The sequence below is a fragment of the Cladophialophora psammophila genome, assembly GCF_000585535.1.
Source record: "Cladophialophora psammophila CBS 110553 chromosome Unknown aczJe-supercont1.21, whole genome shotgun sequence".
Taxonomy (NCBI): domain Eukaryota; kingdom Fungi; phylum Ascomycota; class Eurotiomycetes; order Chaetothyriales; family Herpotrichiellaceae; genus Cladophialophora; species Cladophialophora psammophila.
Window position 1 is genome coordinate 347683 of NW_006912942.1, and position 17915 is coordinate 365597.

Sequence of the window (17915 nt, forward strand, 5' to 3'; positions counted from 1 at the left end):
GAAAGTCTGCTGATGACTCAGGGACTTACTTCGTTGATCTTAGTGACTGGAGGAAGGCGAGAAGGGCTGTCGAAGCTTGGAGAGATCAACTCGTGGGGACGACGTCGCTGCTTTAAGCACCCAAACACCTCGACCTCCGCGAAAGGCTTTTGGGGCCTGCATCCGGATCAACCTCAGCCGAGTACCTTGGGCGGAACGGTTCTCAAATTCGTCTGGGTTTAATTCGCTTCGCGCGGGAAGGTCTCTTCGTCACGTACAAGCGTATCATTGACAGCAAGAACATGTCTGTGATACAAATCCACCAGGTTTACTGAACTGCTCCCCAGAGCTTGAGTCTGGATGCCGTAGAAGGATAAATCCTGCTGCGTCGTTCCTGGACTGACGGAGGTGTTGCCGTGACTGAAATACACGGCGCTTCCATTCTGGACCGTACTCAAGCGACTCCCGCTGAATCTTGGGTGCGCACCACATCTCCCAACCTCTTCTGGATATCTCGGGTCGAACCACTCCAAGGATGTTGGGAATACCGAATGGCCGCTAATCTCAATATCCTGACCCCTTCTCAGAGACGCGGAGATGAAGAGAGTTCTGGCGCTCTTGTCCTGCACGATGGTGCTGTTCACGAAAAGTGGATAATTAAAGGCACGCGAATAGCCTTCTGATGAGGTGGCCTTACCAAGAGTGTTCTGTCGAGTGACTTGAACATCTCCGTAGTCTGATATATTACCTTGGTTCGAATATGCCAAAGATTGCTGCCAGACGGCCACTTTGGTGCCGTGAGAGGTCTGGACCTCCGACGAAATAGAGAGTTGGCGATCCACGTCGACGGTGTAGGACAGGGTGCAATTTGTCCCGTTCGATGTGGTGCCGACTGCGGATGACAAGGCAATGGAGTAAGCGGACGCATTCGCAATAGGATAGCTTCCGGACGTTACGGATCCCACGCAGTCCAACCAGATGAATATTTTGCCCGTAAGAACCTGGGGGAATATTAGCAGAGCGCTCGCGGTCGCTGAGTTCTACCTGCCCAATAGCTGCCCACCGACTCAGACAAAAGACCACTTCGAATGTCATTATCATCAATGCCAACGACACGGAGCTCGAAGGAATGACTTTCACCGTCGCATAGCAACGGTAGCCAGGGAGTTATGTCAATTTCATCTTCACGGATGTCGAACGCATCAATGCCCACGACCGGCCTCCAGAAGCCGCGGACGATGCCGCCAGTGAAGATGATGGGAAAAGGCCATACAACTCCGGCCAAATCGCCGTCAATGAGCAGTTGGATCTCCCGAAAGGGGGAGTAGCCCGGGAGCGTGTCGGCTCCAAAAGTATGAACGTTCGAACAGAGCACATTGGAATACCAAAACTCTGCATGACCGTCGTCAGCCAGGATGCAGCTTTCTTCTGATAGCCAACACACCTTCGTCCATTTGACCGGTTGCAGAGACGGTGAAGACCGCCCGCTCGATGTTCTGCGGCAATACGAGCGTGTTCAATGCTCCACCATAATGATAATTCCAGGCGCTGGACTTGTTGCTGGCGCATCGTCCGGCTGATATGGGAACGATCAGATCTGCCCGTTTTTCCGTGTCAGTGGTCGTGAAGAAAGTTGCCTGCAAGGTGGCATTGAATGGTGAGGTGTAGTTTTCGTTGATGAGGTTGCCAAGGTCAAAGATTAGCGTTTGATTGCGAGTGAATAGCGACAAGAGGTGGGACACGTCTTTGACATAGGTCCATCTGGTGTCGGTCAGAATAGGGGATAACAGACTAAGTTGAATAGCTCACATGATACCATTGGGAGTCGGTTCCGCTGTGCTGGTTCGCCAGATCTCAATATCACCGAAGTAGGCCACTGCTAGTCGATCAAACTGCTTGCCGGCAGCTCTCACGGTGAGATTGAGCGTCACTCGATTGAAAGAGCATTGGGGAGGCGCGTAGGGGCCGACGTACGGGTGGCCATAGCTGTTCGCGAAGGAGTGAACCATAAGGGTTTGCGTGACGGTGCATCCTGGGACCTGAGAAACAAATGACCCAGAAGAGCCCCCTTCGTCTTGAAGCAGTGTCCTGTGCGAGATGGCTTCCGGCGTCAGTATGGGAGGGTTGACTTGAAACACTCTTAGGACCGAGGCCACGGCGGCAACAATTGATTGAGTGGATGCCCTCATTCTGAAGCAGCGACGCCGCCCAGATGTTCAATAGTGCAGTAGTCCTTTCCGATGTCCTGGACCGCAGGTGGCCTGGTTAGGGACTGTCTGATAACCTTGACAACTTTGGTGCCGTTCCATGAAATCGGGTCACCGCAGAGCTTCTCTGCTTTCAAATGTCTGCCACCAAACTCTCAAGCGACGCACGGGAGAGATACAAGGCCACGAGCGCTATTCGCTGTGCATGTCTGACTCAGTAAATCAACAGATTGACTGGGACATACTTCGTCTGGAGCATCCGTTTCCAGACTGTAAGCTTGACGTCTGCATAGCTGCTGAATGTGAATAATAATAAGAGGACAAAGCAAGTAAACTGTGAATAGCCCAAGTGCGCATCGAGCTGAGGAATCGATTTGCATTGTGTCGTCGAATGCGTCGCCGGATTCTCCCTGCGCCTCGTTCGCCTCAACCTCAAAACTCAAACTGTCGCTCAGTCCGCGATACACTCACGCCGCGCCAAATGGCGCCGATACCTGCGCTTGAGCATGTTTCCAACCCCTTGGTCACCTCTGCACAGCTCCTCACACTCAAAAGCCTGGAGAACGACGACGGCATATCCACATGGTTTGCCCATTTCCAATTGACCTCCGCCGCCGGCATCCTCCTCCGCCTCTCGCAGGAGGTCACCGCCCATGCCATAATCCTGCTTCAGCGGTTCCTGGTGTCTTCCAGCACGAACGACCGTCGAAGTTTCAGTCTCAAGAACTTCTCCGCCGCTGCCATCTACCTCGGTGCAAAAGTCTCCGCCACACCCGTCTCGCCGCGATCGGTCATTAATGTCTACACCTACCTCACCTCAAAAGCCTCTCCGCTGAGATTTGTGAACCCAGCTGGCCCCTCCACGAATGTCGAGCCCAAGTCTTACTTCGTATCGGAGGGGACCTACGAACGAGAGAGACAGCGGTTATTTGTGTGCGAGAGTATGATATTGGTCGGCCTCAGCTTCGACACGCGGGTCGCATTGCCGTACACTCTCGCCTTGACTTACATGCAGGCTCTGGGCGTTTTCACCACAAATATGTCCCTGAGAGTCTTGGAACATTTGAACGCAGGCCTGGTCTCTCCACAACTGCTCCACCTCACTCACCAACCCAACGCACTGGCGGTGGGAGCCATCTATCTCGCGGCACGAGAGACGGGGGTCAAGCTGGTAGAGCGGAATTGGTGGGAAGTATTTGACGTTGACAGAGAAGACCTGGGCTTCCTTGTCCTGTCTTACGGAAGTATGGCAAATTTCGCCCAAGCTGAAATGGAGAAGTGGAAGAACGGGCTTTTGCCGTTGGATTAAGCTCCTAGTGCTCCGTGCACGAGTAACAACATCTTCGGAAACGGTCGTCTCTCGACCGTACAAGCTTTCCCATCCTGAGTATCGGGACATTTTCTCACCAACATGACCGGCAGTCCCAACTCATTGTAAAGGTGATGTTCAACAGCGGTCCGTTGGATAATCAGCGCAAAGCCCGAAATCCAACTGTCCCGTTGAGATCATAACGCGGTATCGGAGGCAACTAGGCCGTCACACTTTTGCTTGTACCATCGCGGCCGCCTAGTCGAAAATGCCTTCTTTAACATCTTCGAAGACCGCCGTCGCATCCTCAAATCTCTCACCCTGCGTCCGCTTCTTCACACACTTCCTCCACCAAATGGGGGCTGCCCGGCGAAACTTCTGCAGCTCATTTATGAGGGGCTCCTGCACACTACTCGTGCACCGCAGTCTAATTTGTTGGTCATACTCGTCGTGCAGTTCTTCCAGACTCTTGAACCTCTTCTCGAGAAGCCCGTCGACGATCTTCGACCCCGCGAGAATTATCTGGTCTGCTTCCCATCGTTCGTGTCTGCGAAAGGATTGCATATGACGCTGGACGAGTCGCTCTCCATATTTTCGAATGATGGCGGAGCTGTAGCGTTCCGGCAAACGCTGAACCTTGGGTTGCCGTTTGCTCTGCTTTCTCTCGGCCTCTCTGTCTTTCGTCCATGTCTTCACTTGCTTGGCTCCGGGAGCCGAGTTCGTCTCCTGCACAAAATCGTCACTCTCACTGAATCAAAGCTGCCCGTAGCTCCGCTATGGTTCCCTCCTGACAAATGAGCGGCTACGCCAACTCGTTCAACTGGGTGCAACAGAGGGCCGACTTCCTCTCGCATGACATGTCGATCGCCCACGGTAGGAGCGCTGGTCGCCTCACCGAGTCTGGGATCTGAAGACGGCTCATCTCCTGCTACGATTCGCCCAACTGCGGTGCCGTCACCAACTGGCTCTGGCTTCACTGCGGCCTGACCGCCGTCCGCGACGGCTTCAACTTGACTGCACAATGTGGCACATCGAAGCCGAAGTTCGAGCCTCTTCCGATCCAGATCCAACTGGCGCTGTTCGATCTCCAGCTGCTCCAGCTCGGCGTCAATGAGCTGTTTGCCGTCCATCGGGGTTGATGTGGTCGCGGTGTGGCTGACAACTTCCCTGCTAGAGTTGTGGCCAGGTGAGGTGGATGTGAGAGGAGACGTTCTCAGCGTCGACAGCCACGTTGCAAGTCTTGTGTGGATGAAGGTGGGTGTGAAAGCCAGTGAACCAGACCCGGCTACGCACATGCTCTTGGGCCAGAGGTAATATGGCGCCAAGGATTCGATTATGTCTTTCTACTGCAGGCTCCCAGGTAGCCTCTACTGAAATGCCTACCCAATTACTTTGAAGGCTCATAACAATGTAGAACGTCAGGGTCAGCGGTTCAGTTAGACTCCCTAGTATTATTTCTCGCTCGAAAAACAGCCGTGACGACGCTGAACAGCGACAGAAGGTCAACTATCCTAATATCACTCCTCTTCGTCGCGTCACAGAATACTATCCATAATTTTGCGTCTCAGCAACACGTTCTCAATATTCTGTAACGACTTCCTCGATTGCGTAGCGAAGCACAGAGCTCTGAAACATCTGAACCGTGACTCTCCCAAAACCTATTACATCTCACTTCCCAAGGTCATCTGGACGTCGAAAATCCTGGTGGCGCAGCTTTTCCTTCTGCCGGCCGCATATGCATGTCATGATACCCTCAACCCTCGTAATTAGCCTCATCTCCTTCCTCGAACTTTTGCTCGTTGAACTTGCTCTGTGCGATATCTTCGACGACTTTGGTGACGAAGGACATTCGCTCTTGCTGCGTGTTTAGGGCTGTACATGTGGACCACCAGGAGCGCTGAACTCGGTGGAATTTGGCCAGTTCATCTGATAGAACACGACGGAGCTCGAAATTTGTCGCCCATGTATTTACAGTCGCTTGGAATTCTTCGTGGAGAAAGGTTAGTGTCTGGTGCGTCTTTCCGTTGGTGGCTCTCCGCAGCCTTGATGTGACTGTCGGTCTCTTGGAATGCTCTGGTGGGAGCGGAGGTTCAACTGCCGCCATGCGCCTCAGGAGAAGTCCGGTGTAATGGCGGATGAGGTCGTACTGTTGAGTCTCCGTCATAACGTTGGAGGCGTCCGCAGGCTGATTTTCGTCTTTCTGAGGCATTCGTCTTCGTTTCACCCGAGCTCCTGGTCCGCCTGCAGAATCCGTTGTATCGGTATCTGTACTAGATCTCGAACTGGCGGTCTCGTTATCTCTACCGTCGAATACCTGAGATCGCTTCTGCTGAGACCGCGAGCTCGATGGGTGAGTCGATGGTCGTATAAACGACGCTAAGAGATCTTCGTGGCTTTGCTGGACGGTAGGTCGCTCCTTTAGTAAGTAACGATTTCCCAAGTGAAATGTCGGACCTAGACGGACGTTAGGCTTTACTGGGTAGGTTGGTCATATTTCGCTCACATTGCGTTCCATTTCCGGTCTCGCCAGTTGTATCTTCCGCTTCTCGCGGAGGTTGCTCCTCGACGGCGCTCGTCTCACCTAATTTCAGAGTAGCATTTGCGGTTATGACGGTTGTAGTAGTGTCTGATTGCGGCTCAGTAGAAGACCTATTTTGAGCGGTCGCTCGAATCTCGTCCGTACCGCCAGGTCCATCCTCAGTTTTCACGACGGCGTCATCTTTGGTCAGGTCGACGTTAGTCTTGAGTTGTTCAAGGCGTCGCTTGATGGCGAGCTCCCTGCGTTCGAGCTGTAATTGTCGCTTGTCGAGCTCGATCTCGGCGAGCTCATACCTCAGTTGTTTTTCATCGTCCATGACGGGTCTATCCGTCGTAATGAGTTAATGAAGTGGTGGGAGCGTGACGAGTTCTGGTAGGGCTGAAGAAGGGTCCAAGAAATCTTAATGTTGAGGCATACGATGTTAAATCATCGTGGTGGAGGGGAGTGAGAGATGAGAAGGACCTGGAGGTGGGCAAGCCCGGGTAATTGACAGCGCAGTTGAATGGGGCGCTCGTCAGATCTCAAAATGAATTGTTATGATAACAATCAAGGTTCGGCAGAATGCATTCCAGAGACATCTTGATGGCAACTAGAATTTCAACTCGCTTCACTTCAGCTACCATCTGCGCTGAGCTCTTTGATACTCGCCGCTTTTGTGGAGGAAGTAGGCACTTGATGGAAAGGAGCCCGTGCCATCTTCGCAGACATGTTGTCCAAGGCAATAGCGAGAACGTTGACCAGGATCGCCACAAGGCTGAGAGCGTCTGGCCTTGTCCAACTTATAAGTGTGTGGGGTATCCAGGCACGCACTAGCTAGGCTGGTAATAAGAGCTCCACCAGCGGCCCCAAACAGTTGGGCTTCTCGGTGGGTATCTCAAAGGATTTAAGTTCATATAACATATGGTTCAAAAATCATGTCAAATACAGACTCCAATCTTGTCTGGATGGTCTAGTTGGTTATGACGTCGGTCTCATAGATCAACTGTGATCTTGTGTACATCGTAAACACAAGAAGTTATCCGAAGGTCGCGAGTTCGAATCTCGCTCTGGACATTTTTGCCTCCCCTCCCATAGCCTTGTGTCAGGACTATCCTGAAGGGTTCGTTGAGCGCTTTCCGTATACTAGATAGGGAAGTACAAAAGAGAACCGAGGCCTTTTCTTTTTTTTTCTTTTTTTCATTCTCTTTTCTAGGTAGGAGCGTAGTCATAAAATTTCTCCGAGTGCAGGGATAATGATAGGTTGGCCGACACTGGCGACACTAGTATGAGAATACTAGGTAGATAGAGGTTATCTTAGCTCTTAGACCCTTCGGCTGAGTTGCCTTAAGTGGGTAGACTTTGAATTTTGTGATTGGCCGGGCCTTTAGCTCACAGCCTAGCCAATTAGGGCGTAGCCTCGATATCGGGTCCAAGAACTAAGACAAAGATCAATGCTTCATTGCTTGGCATTAAACGTAATTTGGTCAATGGACGACCTGTATTCAAAAAATACGGTCGATAAGCCTCTAACGTAAATTACTACTTTAGTTACACGCTTTTCAGTTATCCTAGGGCATACTAACTTGACCTCATCTTTATGTGGTTTCTTCCATGCTTGAGCGTATACCCTCAACATCGATCCCGGTCGCCGTCGTCTTAGAATGCGAAGAATGTCGACTTTTTAATTAATGGATCAGCGGTTTTCTGAGCCCCTCGCCCTTACTATGGCCGTTGTTTCCTTTCTACGCCGAAGTGACCACTAGAATGCGTGGCTCAGCATCCTCCGGGTTCGGCTATTCTAGAGTCCGCGAACATTGTATAAACCGGGATGGAATGTGTGGAGTCATTATGTCCACGAGATATATATCCTCTTCGTGTTCCGCTCCCGCCGTTGATGCGCCTACTCTCTATCAATCTAGTCGATTTGCCAGCGATCTGTCGACATGTTCAATATTGATGAGATCGACGAAGTGTTTCGTAGATTAACTCGCAGGTTAGGTGGATTGAGTACACCGATTATTCGGGGCATTACTTGGTCCATTAAACGGGCCACCCACGAGATTAGGCGTAGCCATTGGCGAGCACATTTGGAGGATGAACTTAATGATGGGGCGGTAGAAGAAGCCAACGGTAAAGTTAAATGGTCGACAATCGCAGACGATAACTCTTTGCTAAGATAAGAGGCGTTCTCAATGAGGACTACGGGCAAGAGTTCCTACTGCAGGTTCTCATAAGTAACTAAGATTGTCATAGGTTCTAGCACAGCACCTAGAAATATAAGAGCAGGTCTCAATTCCACTCTGTACATCATCACGAATGATAGATTGTGTAAGATGAGGTTCATGTACTAAAGGCTAGACCAGTGCATGGAGCTGATTCACGAGAGCACCACGTACGAGATTAGAGACGTATTTACGCAGTCAGCTGTAACGGTATACTCGTCGATGAGCTTACTTACTTATGGAGGAGAGCAGGCTCGAGTCCATGGACGCGCTTACATACAAGGACTGGAACATGGAGAAGCCCGTGATTGGTCTGTCAGACTGGACTTTGAGGAAGCGCGCGAGGAACTACTTAATTGATGCCGCGACCAGCCACTCGATTATGATCCTGCATTATGGAGGGCCCCATCTCGATCCTGAAAATGGACGAGTACACAGACAACAATTTACATGAGCTGCTAACCAGGGCCTGGTATGAGTTCAGGAACTCGCATGGCAGCCGCAATACAGGCATCAACCAGTACAGATGGCTGCCACGATCACGATCACGGACCCTCATCTTTATCATGTGTAAAATAAGACCCTGGTATCAGAGCTGCGAGCTGCTCTTTTCAACTTGATCCAGATACTATTAGCTCTTCAGTCTCGTATAGTCGGTTGCCCCGTTATGAGGAGGATGGTTAGGTAGAACAAATATGTATATAACAGTAGGTATGCTGGATGCTTAGGACGTAGCTTAAGGCTTGCCCAGGCTGGTCTGAATAGTGTCCTTGAGAGCGTACTACGTGCGAGAGGAGATGCTCATGTATTCACGGTACAAACATTCGTAGACATCGGTGAGCAAACGGTGAGCAGGGACATACTTTGAAGTCACACGAAGAAGAAGAAGGAGAAGGAGAAGAGCGATGGCCTCTGATATTGAAACGAATGAGCGAGCGCGCCAATTGAGTGATCTCATCGAAGCCTAGCCACCGCCATTGCTATTTCGAGTGTTGCTTTCTACAACCCAAAAAACGTGATATCTCAAATTCCCCCCCCCTGGCCCATCTCTACTTAGATGGGTCATTTTATCGACATTTTCCTTCCCCTCCCCCCCACAAAAAACCCGACCCAGGCAGGCAAACTTGCCCTTCAGCGTACGGTCTCAACGGCGGCCGCCATTGCCTTCTCGCCTCCCATCGCAAAGGTATTTGTGTCGACCTTGGTCACTTGTTCGTCGAGGTCGCGCTTCTGATCCTCGGACATGTGTGTGATGTCGAGGGCGACCTCTTCACCGAACAGCGCCGCGATCTCCTCGAGAGACAGCTGCTTGGTCTCGGGGAAATAGAGCCAGATGACTGGCAGTCCGCAGGCGGGCACGAGGATGAAGATAAGGTAGTATTTCCAGCCGATAGTGGCGAATGCGGTTGGTGCGAGTTGGCCGAAGACTGCGGGATTTTGTTAGTGTGAGGTCGGGATAGAGAGACCGGGGATTAAATTGAGACTTACGCAGAGCTGGAGCAAAGTAACCGATGATAGATACTGCCATCCCGGTGGTGCGCATGTATGCCGGGAAGATCTCGGAACAGTAGACATAGCTAGTCGAGTCCAAGCAGAAGCCATAGAACGTCGTGTATAGGTAGACGAAGAAGACGCCGAAGCCGCACCCGACCCGGTTAGAGGTGCCGGCGTAACGGGCGACCATGATTGTGTACAGTGTCAAAGCAAAGACCGAGCCAGTCTGAACAGAAAAGAAGTTAGTAGGTATATTGGCAGTAGTGGGAAGGATGGGCTGAACCCACCAGACCGACGAGGAGCAGGCGCTTCCGGCCAAAGTGATCCAGCATCAAGGCGTTAGTAAAGTTGCCCACAGCTGACCATGTGTTGTAGACAGCGAGGAGGCAGATCGCGAGCCATCCGGTGATTCCGAGGTTGTTGTAAAGGATTACCTGGTAAGTGACTGTGACAAGGACACCAGAGCACTGAAGAAGGAATCTGTCGAGTTGGTCAGTAATGAAGTTTCGAAAGGGCGAGTATAGCATTGCTCACTGGGTAAGGAAACCAATGATCATGCGCTTTCGCATGGGAGGCTGGCGGATCGAGGCGAGAATGGTGGTCCGATTGCGGGCTTCGAGCTCAATCTGCTGGCGGATTTGAAGATATTCCTCCCGAGCAAGCGTGTTGCTTTCGTCCCCAGGCACTTTGTGGAATTTTTCTAAGACTCGCAGGGCTGGCTCATAGTACTCTCGAGTAATCAGCCAACGTGGCGATTCCGGGAGCCAGAAGATGGCGGGAGCGAGTATGAGTGGCGAGAGGCCTGCGACAACGGTTAGCATTCGCTTGAGTTCGAGGTGTTGCTGGAGCTGCTTACCACTCAATGCAAGGGCAAGACGCCATTGGACTTGGGGGTTGCTGGCAAAGGAGCATCCCAGACCTCCCCATGTTGCGACCGACTAAAATGACACGTCAGCTGATTTTGAGCGGTTGTAGAGCAAAGCCATATGTACCGCTCCAACGACAAGCAAGAATCCATGTTGTCCGACCATGTGGCCACGTCTGTGAGCCGGGCTGATCTCGCTCTGGTATATCGGGACAATGGTTTGGAAGCCGCCAGAACTGTATACAGATCAACCACGCTGAACGAGATAACCTAGGGTATTTGGTTACGAACCAAATTCCAGACAGTGCTCGGCCGATGAGAATCATTGAGACATGGACGGCAGATCCTAAGAGAACGCCACCGAGGACGCCGATGACCGATGTCGCGAACAAGGCACGGCGTCGTCCGAACCTCTCACAAGCCCACGCACCGAGGACTGCGCCCACAATACCTCCGCCAAAGTAACAGCCAGGGATAGCTAGAACCAGCTCATCAGAAGCGTCCCAGACATTGGTGTAGCGAGTCTACTCACCGCCGATGACACCGGTAGTGGACGTAATGTCAAGATTGAAGTAGTGATAGAAGGAGGGCATGCCCAGCACGGGACCCGTGACGTTCACAGTGAATCCATACGTGAAAGAGCCAAGGGCCACGGTCAGAACAACAAGGAAGTTGTACGGGTTGACTTTTCGTCCCGCCATGATGTGAACACAAGTAGCCTCAGAAATGGGTTTCGAGATGAGAGAGACAGGGCGGGATCGAGAGAGAAATACTCGTGGCAGAGCAGGGTTCCACCCCATGTATACAAGGGGCGGCCGCGCAATGAACGAAAGAGATATAATTGCGGGGCCCCAGAATCCAGACCCATGGCACGAGGTTTGCTACCGAGGACAGCCCTTTGATTGGGTAAACACACGCCGAATCGGTCAACTCCTCGGAATCGGCCATCGCTAAATTCTCCATGAGGATCGAGGTATCTTGCGGACCTCCTTTGCACACCAGCCTCCGGTCCGTTTTCTGGGGTATCCTGGAGCTGCCTGTCCGGGGCAAATGTCCTGCTCTCGACATACTGCGTCTACTAGCTACCTGGTCTACATCCAACAAACACGAAAGCCGAATTGATATTGTTAGCCATGCCGAGCTTGTGCTGTCGTTCCTCTCGGAGGTGCTCAAGCAACATAATGTACATCGGGTACTTGTCAGACCTCAGGGTCCGGTGGGCAGATCCCGATTGATTTTGGGATATTACTTGCACAATGTCTCCTTTCCCCTGATCGCGTAACACGCTCTGCATTCGCTCCACTCCTGCCCACCTAGTTTGAACTCGACTTGACACTCACGATGACTGACAACAAGATCTCTTCCGTCAACGAGGAGCATGCAGAATCAATCGGTGAGGTGAAGAAGGGCGTGATTGATTCCATGCTGATCGACACCGAGCGCTCTCCGGAAGCTCGTGGTCGATTAGTCGACGACGTGCCCCGAAGTTACTGGGTCAGTGGGCGATTCTTGGGCAGTTACGTCGCCGTGATCCTGGCCAGCAATGCTGGCATTGGCGGCTTTAGCCTTGCAGCACCGGTCCTTAGTGCAGTCAACAACGAGCTGGGCCCTAGCCCAAATATCAGCTGGATCGGATTGAGCTGGTTGTTGTGTCAGGGCATCGGCGCCCTCATCGTCGGCCGGCTCTCTGACATCTTCGGCCGCCGCTGGATGTTCATCACGGGCTCCATCATCGGTCTCATCGGTAGCATCTTCGCGAGTCAGTGCTAGACCGTCGAACAGCTCATCGGGGCCACAACTATCTTAGGCATCGCTGGCGGTATTCAAGTCAATTTCTGGTGGGTGACCAGCGAGATCGTGCCCATGAAGTACAGATACGTCGCGGTGGCAGGTTGTTTCGCGCTGGCCCCATACAACCACTTGGGATCGAAGATTGCATACTCCCTTCTCACCCAAACCGGCCCCGGCTGGAGGTCGATCTATTACCTGCTCATCGCCACGAATGCGGCGTCGGTCGCGGCGTGGTATTCATTTTATCATCCACCTACCTTCAAAATGCTTCATCGTCACAAGGCCGCCAAAGATTTGCTCACAACCTTCGACTGGCTTGGTCTCGTTCTCTACATCGGATCCACCATTACCTTCCTCATGGGACTTCAATGGGGAGGCGCTCTGTATCCCTGGAAGAGTGCCCATGTGATTGGGGCCTTGCTGGCTGGGGCAGCGGGACTAGCAATCTTCATCGGCTGGGAGATCTACCTGCCCAGGATGTCTCAGAACATCATCCCGTTCGTGACGTTGTACTACCTCCGGAACTTCAATTGGCTGTGTAGCACGATTTTGTCCGGCGTCGGTGGTTCCGCGTACTACGGCTTTAGCACCATCTGGCCCTCTGCGGTGAGTACCATCTACTCAGTCCCAAGTCACTCCCAATACAGCACTCTCCTCTGCCTGGTCACCATGTCCTACACTTACGGACAGGCCACCGTCACGCTCGCCACCCACTGGACCGGACCAAAGCCCCTCCTCATCACTTGCATGATGATCTCCGGGCCCATCCTGGCGGCGGTTGCTTACAATCCTCTCAACATGAGCCTCACTATGGGCCTGATCATCGTAGGGTGCATCTTCATCGGGGGAATGAAAGGCATCGCCCTGGTCACCACTACGTTCCCCCTCCGGACCCAGGAAGAGATCGGCTCCGCTGGTGGTCTCAGCGGCACCATCCGCCTGTTCTTCTCCTGCGTCTCCCTGGCCATCTACGGCACCACTTTGACCAACCGCCTGGCCACGACCATCCCCGCGAACATCCTCCCGGCCATGGCAGACGCCGGGCTCCCGTCGTCCTCTATCCCCGCTCTGCTTTCAGGCCTCTCGGGCGCGACTGCTCTCAACGAGACTACAGTGGCGGGATTGAATCCACATATCCTGTCCATCGCGCAGACCGCCTACAGGGTTGCCAATGCTCAGGCCTACCGGACCGTCTTCCTCGTCTCGCTGGCGTTCACGGGGCCCGGCATGATCCTCGTCTGGTTCACGTCGCAGAACGACCGGGCCAAGGAAGACTTGATCGCCGGCCATATACACAAGCGTGGGGAAGAGAGGGCCTTGGAGACTCAGGCGGACTAAGGGTCCGGCCTGGACGTGAAATTGGTTGGCAGGTGGTCTCAGGCGGCCCAGTGACGATGTCTGCGTGTGCCTGATGCTTGTTCCCCAATCTCAAAAGCACGTGCAAATCCGGGTCAAGAACACGATGTTGGAAATGTAGCTGAAATGAGAGCGGTCTATCTGGACGAGAAAAATGATCACGAGAAAGGGACAGCGCATTTGCCTAGGGTTGGAAAGCATTGGTCACGCAAGGGGAGGGGGAAGGGGGTGTTTTCTCTCCAACACTTGCTTAACAGTAGACTATATACCATAGCAGTGCTGAGAGGCTGAAGTTGTTCCAATTTTGTTGGGGCCTCTGATATCTGCCTCGCTGATGGTAATGTGAGCCCCAACTTATCTCAGGTTTGAGTGATTGATTCGGTCGATTCCGATGTGGAAAACCTACCATCGTCACCACGAGCCGCCTTCATCAATAGACATAGCGAAATTGTGGATTCTGGGGGGTAAAATATCAGTAACTTGTTCTTCGGTTGCCCAGATATAAGGTCAGAACCTACCTTTTTGTCCGTCAGGTCATCTTCGTAAGCATGCTCGAATCCCTCCAAAGATCCTGTCCTGTCCCGCCGCCTGTTTTCCTAGATGCACAAGAATCGATAGACTATGGTCAAGCAGGCGGCGAGACTGGACGTCACCACGACCACGACCCAGGCCGGGACGTATCTCGGTGCGTCTTTGGACTTGAACAGGATCGGCCCGATCACGTTTCCGAGGCAGTAGCCGATGAACATGGCGGCCGAGACGAAGGAGCGCTTGGTGTAGCCCGCCGTGTTGGCGATCGACAGCGTCATGGAGAGGACGTAGCTCCCGGCGAAGGAGCCCAAGAAGTAGACACCGACGAGGAGGCCGCCGAGTTGGGACCGGGGCAGAATCCAGAGCAAGAGGGATGACATCACGGTCAGGCACTGACAGGACGATGAGGTAGGTTCGAATGTTTGGGATTTTGTACGCCAAGTAAGGTGCGCCAAGTTCGATGCTCCCGATTATAAAGCCGAATGGCATGAGAAGGAGGAGGGAGTTGAGTGAGCTGAATCCAAAACCGGCCACGATGATGGCCTGATAAGTCGACTGGGGCCCGTTCGCTATCATCATGAGAAACGCCATAGCGAAAATTAGCCAGAACTTGGCGTCGAGGAGGCCCTCCAGGACCTGGCCGGGTTTGAAGTGGACGTTGCGCACGCCAGTGTTGTTGGATCGGACGCGGGCCACGGCGATGTATCGTTCGCGTTCAGTAAACCCTTTGGCGGTTATGGGATCTCCAGGCAATTTATAAAAAATGACGAACGACCAGAGAACTGTCAGGGCGCCCGCGAAAAGAAACATGTATTGCCACGGTGCCAAAGTGCCACCGGTGATGTGTCCAAGGCCGTAATTAACCAGCGGGGAGAAAATGGAGATGTACCCTTTTGGCACACAAGGGCGTGAGGATTTACAGACGTCAACCGAGAGGTAACAAACTTACCGGTGCAGCAGTACCATATCCCCATCCTGAAAGCCTGCTCATTCTTCTTATACCAACTACCCACAACGAGCATGAATATAGGCGCGATGCCGGCCTCGAGGAAACCGAGAAAGAACCGCTGAACGTAGATGCCTTGGAACGTCTTGCACGCGGCGGCGCACATCAACACGGCACCCCAGATACACAGAATGATGCCGGCCACGTGCTGGATGCGGAAGCGCTGGGACAGGACCACAGCGGGGTAGGCACCGCAAATGAAGCCCAGATAGAAGATCGAGGCCGAGAAGGAGTAACGATTGCCGACGGTCAGATTGAGGTCGTCTCTCATGCCAAAGATCGCCTTTTTGATACGGATACGACGGTTAGTTTGAAGGCAGGCCGCTAGGGAAAGGGGCGTCATACAGCCTGTGAAACATTGCCTTGTCATAATACTGAAAGCCGTAGGACAGGCACAAGAATATCAGCAGTCGTCGGTCGATCTTCCTCACCAGTTGGTTCTCTTCTTCAGCGGTCCATTCTTCACCTCCGCTGTACGAAACGATCACCTTAACGGCCTCATCGCCGTGAACCTCGTCCAGAACGATGGGCTTCTGGATCTCTTGATCGTGGTCGACTGCGCCGCCATAGCGTTCCTCGAGATGAATAGCCACCGAGTTGATGGCTTTGTTGGGCTCCATGTTGTGCATATTCTGCACAAATGGTGCCGAAGGGGATTGCATAAAGCTTAATGCTGACGACCAACGCGTAAACAGTGTACTATAAGAAGTATTTATCTCCAATAAAATGAATAGTAATAAAATTAATGGCCCGGGGGACCCCAGAATCTCGGACGAGTTGTTGCGGGGTTGCGGGCGCCGAGAGTGTCTCGAAATGATCCGACTCTCAGTTCGGGATGGTGTTGATTGGTCGTGCTGGCCGTCGGCGCGCATCTCAGGCCAGTTAACCAAGTTACGGGTTATGTCAAAAAGGGGGAAGCGAGCCGAGTTGAGTATAGGCGTCGGTCGATACTCAGCCCCAGGATTCTGTGTTCCTGACCGCTCAAGTGCAGAGGCCTGGGGTCCAAAATCCTTGCCTGTGTATTTGTGGCTATTTGATCCAGAAACCTCCAATCAGCCATCACCTGCGGGGTATCCTGGAGATGCCTATCTCGAGCGATTACTCCTTTGCTTCATGTCGTTGATGGGAGTATACAAGGGACTCAACATCGCTAACGAGGTCAATAACCTTATGATCTGAGACGTCAGATGGCTTTCTAAGCAGTGTAAGGTGAACAGGACTCACCGGCAAAGGGGACAATTTGGGTCCCTACAAAGCCTCCCACGCCTTTATGTCTGTCTGCCCACCAATAGCAATTTGCCATTCCCGCCCAACTAGCTGAGAAGGGGCCGCGTCCTTGAGGCGTTGGTTCCAAGGTCAGCATGAAGCTGAGGCCCCAGCCTTGGGGCTGGTGATGAGGTTGGCTGGGATATAGTTCTGGAATGGGGTTTGTGTCCTCCCGGAGCGCAGAAGGAATGCCCTTGCGCGCAAAATCGGGGAATTGAGGTATCTGGTTCAGGAACATTATGTCTACCGTGGAGCTCCGAAGGATACGCGCATTTGTTGTAGGAGAGAGCCCACCGTTGAGCAGCGTGGCAATGATTTCTGTCATCGAAATCACATTAGTCGGAAAAGACTGTAGCAGGAGGTTGATTATACCGCAATATTCAACGGGTCGAGCAAATATCCCTCCAGCAGCATTTTGAAATGCTGAACTTTTATCGTCTTCATTGGCAATGTCAAGAATGGACTGCATGAAGTGACGGCCCTCTTTGAGACTTCCGTCCGCTGGAGAGCGGTGATTCATCTTAGTCAGCTTCTTCTGCATGACTTCGTTTGGAAACAGAGTTGCATTTCCGAGGCCCAAAGGTTCAAAGATATTGTTGCGTAAGTAGTCTTCCATTCTTTGGCCACTGGCAAGCTCTACCATGAGGGATACCCATTCATTGTTGAATTGGACAGCGTTAGCCTCTCTGACGATATCCGAATCCAAGAACGCCGGGACCGTACGCCATAATGCCAATCCTCTCCTGGCTCAGCAATAAGTGGCTGGTCGAAGTCCACAAAGTTCCTGGAGTGAGAGAGAATCCAGTCCCAGAGGGGGGGACAGTATGGCGCGTAGTTGAAGCCGGCTAAACGGGTTAGTAGAACCAATGGAAGGGAACCAGGCGTCGCGAACCTGTATGAGCAAGGAGCATCCGAAGTGTGATTCTGTTATTCTTGCTAACAAACCCAAGTTCACCGTTGGAATCTTGCTTGAGAATCTGGACCGCCTTCAGCCTGGGACACAGTAGTTCAACCTGATCCGGATCATCCAGGTTGAGCAGACCACGTTCGACAAGCTGCATACAAGCTATGCTTAGGATCAACTTGGAGCACGATGCCAGCCAAAAGATCGTGTCCAACTCCATAGGTTCGGGACTCTGCGAACCTATCTTCCCTTGTGCTTCTGAGAAGATCAATTTTCCAGAATTGTTGACCACGCAGACCACGGCTCCAGGAATACTCTTGACGGGGTCAGCGACAGCATCAACGAGTCTCTTGTGTAGTGCTGTTGCCCCGTCATCGGAGAGTTGATAGTCGAGGGTGCTCATTTCTCTCTGCAATTGAAGCCCTCGGAAACGGGTAAATATATCTTCTATAGAACACTCCGCAGTG

General features: G+C 52.5%; 8 protein-coding genes across 8 annotated transcripts; 2 read left to right on the forward strand and 6 right to left on the reverse strand.

The window, feature by feature from the left end:
• Positions 1 to 218: 218 nt before the first annotated feature.
• Positions 219 to 2168, reverse strand: A1O5_10759 (uncharacterized protein; the record flags this gene model as incomplete). The annotated part of the gene is made up of 4 exons (XM_007751334.1): positions 219 to 980; positions 1043 to 1371; positions 1424 to 1740; positions 1789 to 2168. The coding sequence occupies 4 exons, from the start codon at positions 2166 to 2168 to the stop codon at positions 219 to 221; spliced, it is 1788 nt and encodes a 595-aa protein (XP_007749524.1).
• Positions 2169 to 2667: 499 nt separating this feature from the next.
• On the forward strand, positions 2668 to 3495 carry A1O5_10760 (uncharacterized protein; the record flags this gene model as incomplete). Its single annotated transcript, XM_007751335.1, has 1 exon — positions 2668 to 3495. The coding sequence occupies one exon, from the start codon at positions 2668 to 2670 to the stop codon at positions 3493 to 3495; it is 828 nt and encodes a 275-aa protein (XP_007749525.1).
• A 258-nt stretch (positions 3496 to 3753) lies between these two features.
• Positions 3754 to 4625, reverse strand: A1O5_10761 (uncharacterized protein; the record flags this gene model as incomplete). The annotated part of the gene is made up of 2 exons (XM_007751336.1): positions 3754 to 4221; positions 4245 to 4625. 2 exons carry the CDS (start codon positions 4623 to 4625, stop codon positions 3754 to 3756), a joined length of 849 nt encoding a protein of 282 aa, XP_007749526.1.
• A 623-nt stretch (positions 4626 to 5248) lies between these two features.
• A1O5_10762 (uncharacterized protein) lies at positions 5249 to 6350 on the reverse strand (the record flags this gene model as incomplete). The annotated part of the gene is made up of 2 exons (XM_007751337.1): positions 5249 to 5949; positions 5999 to 6350. The coding sequence occupies 2 exons, from the start codon at positions 6348 to 6350 to the stop codon at positions 5249 to 5251; spliced, it is 1053 nt and encodes a 350-aa protein (XP_007749527.1).
• Positions 6351 to 9366: 3016 nt separating this feature from the next.
• Positions 9367 to 11295, reverse strand: A1O5_10764 (uncharacterized protein; the record flags this gene model as incomplete). The annotated part of the gene is made up of 8 exons (XM_007751338.1): positions 9367 to 9662; positions 9724 to 9955; positions 10017 to 10209; positions 10264 to 10531; positions 10586 to 10667; positions 10722 to 10830; positions 10886 to 11072; positions 11127 to 11295. The coding sequence occupies 8 exons, from the start codon at positions 11293 to 11295 to the stop codon at positions 9367 to 9369; spliced, it is 1536 nt and encodes a 511-aa protein (XP_007749528.1).
• Positions 11296 to 11935: 640 nt separating this feature from the next.
• A1O5_10765 (uncharacterized protein) lies at positions 11936 to 13723 on the forward strand (the record flags this gene model as incomplete). The annotated part of the gene is made up of 2 exons (XM_007751339.1): positions 11936 to 12353; positions 12402 to 13723. 2 exons carry the CDS (start codon positions 11936 to 11938, stop codon positions 13721 to 13723), a joined length of 1740 nt encoding a protein of 579 aa, XP_007749529.1.
• A 614-nt stretch (positions 13724 to 14337) lies between these two features.
• On the reverse strand, positions 14338 to 15898 carry A1O5_10766 (uncharacterized protein; the record flags this gene model as incomplete). Its single annotated transcript, XM_007751340.1, has 4 exons — positions 14338 to 14563; positions 14670 to 15162; positions 15222 to 15561; positions 15710 to 15898. 4 exons carry the CDS (start codon positions 15896 to 15898, stop codon positions 14338 to 14340), a joined length of 1248 nt encoding a protein of 415 aa, XP_007749530.1.
• A 575-nt stretch (positions 15899 to 16473) lies between these two features.
• A1O5_10767 (uncharacterized protein) lies at positions 16474 to 17851 on the reverse strand (the record flags this gene model as incomplete). The annotated part of the gene is made up of 2 exons (XM_007751341.1): positions 16474 to 17287; positions 17490 to 17851. The coding sequence occupies 2 exons, from the start codon at positions 17849 to 17851 to the stop codon at positions 16474 to 16476; spliced, it is 1176 nt and encodes a 391-aa protein (XP_007749531.1).
• Positions 17852 to 17915: the final 64 nt, after the last annotated feature.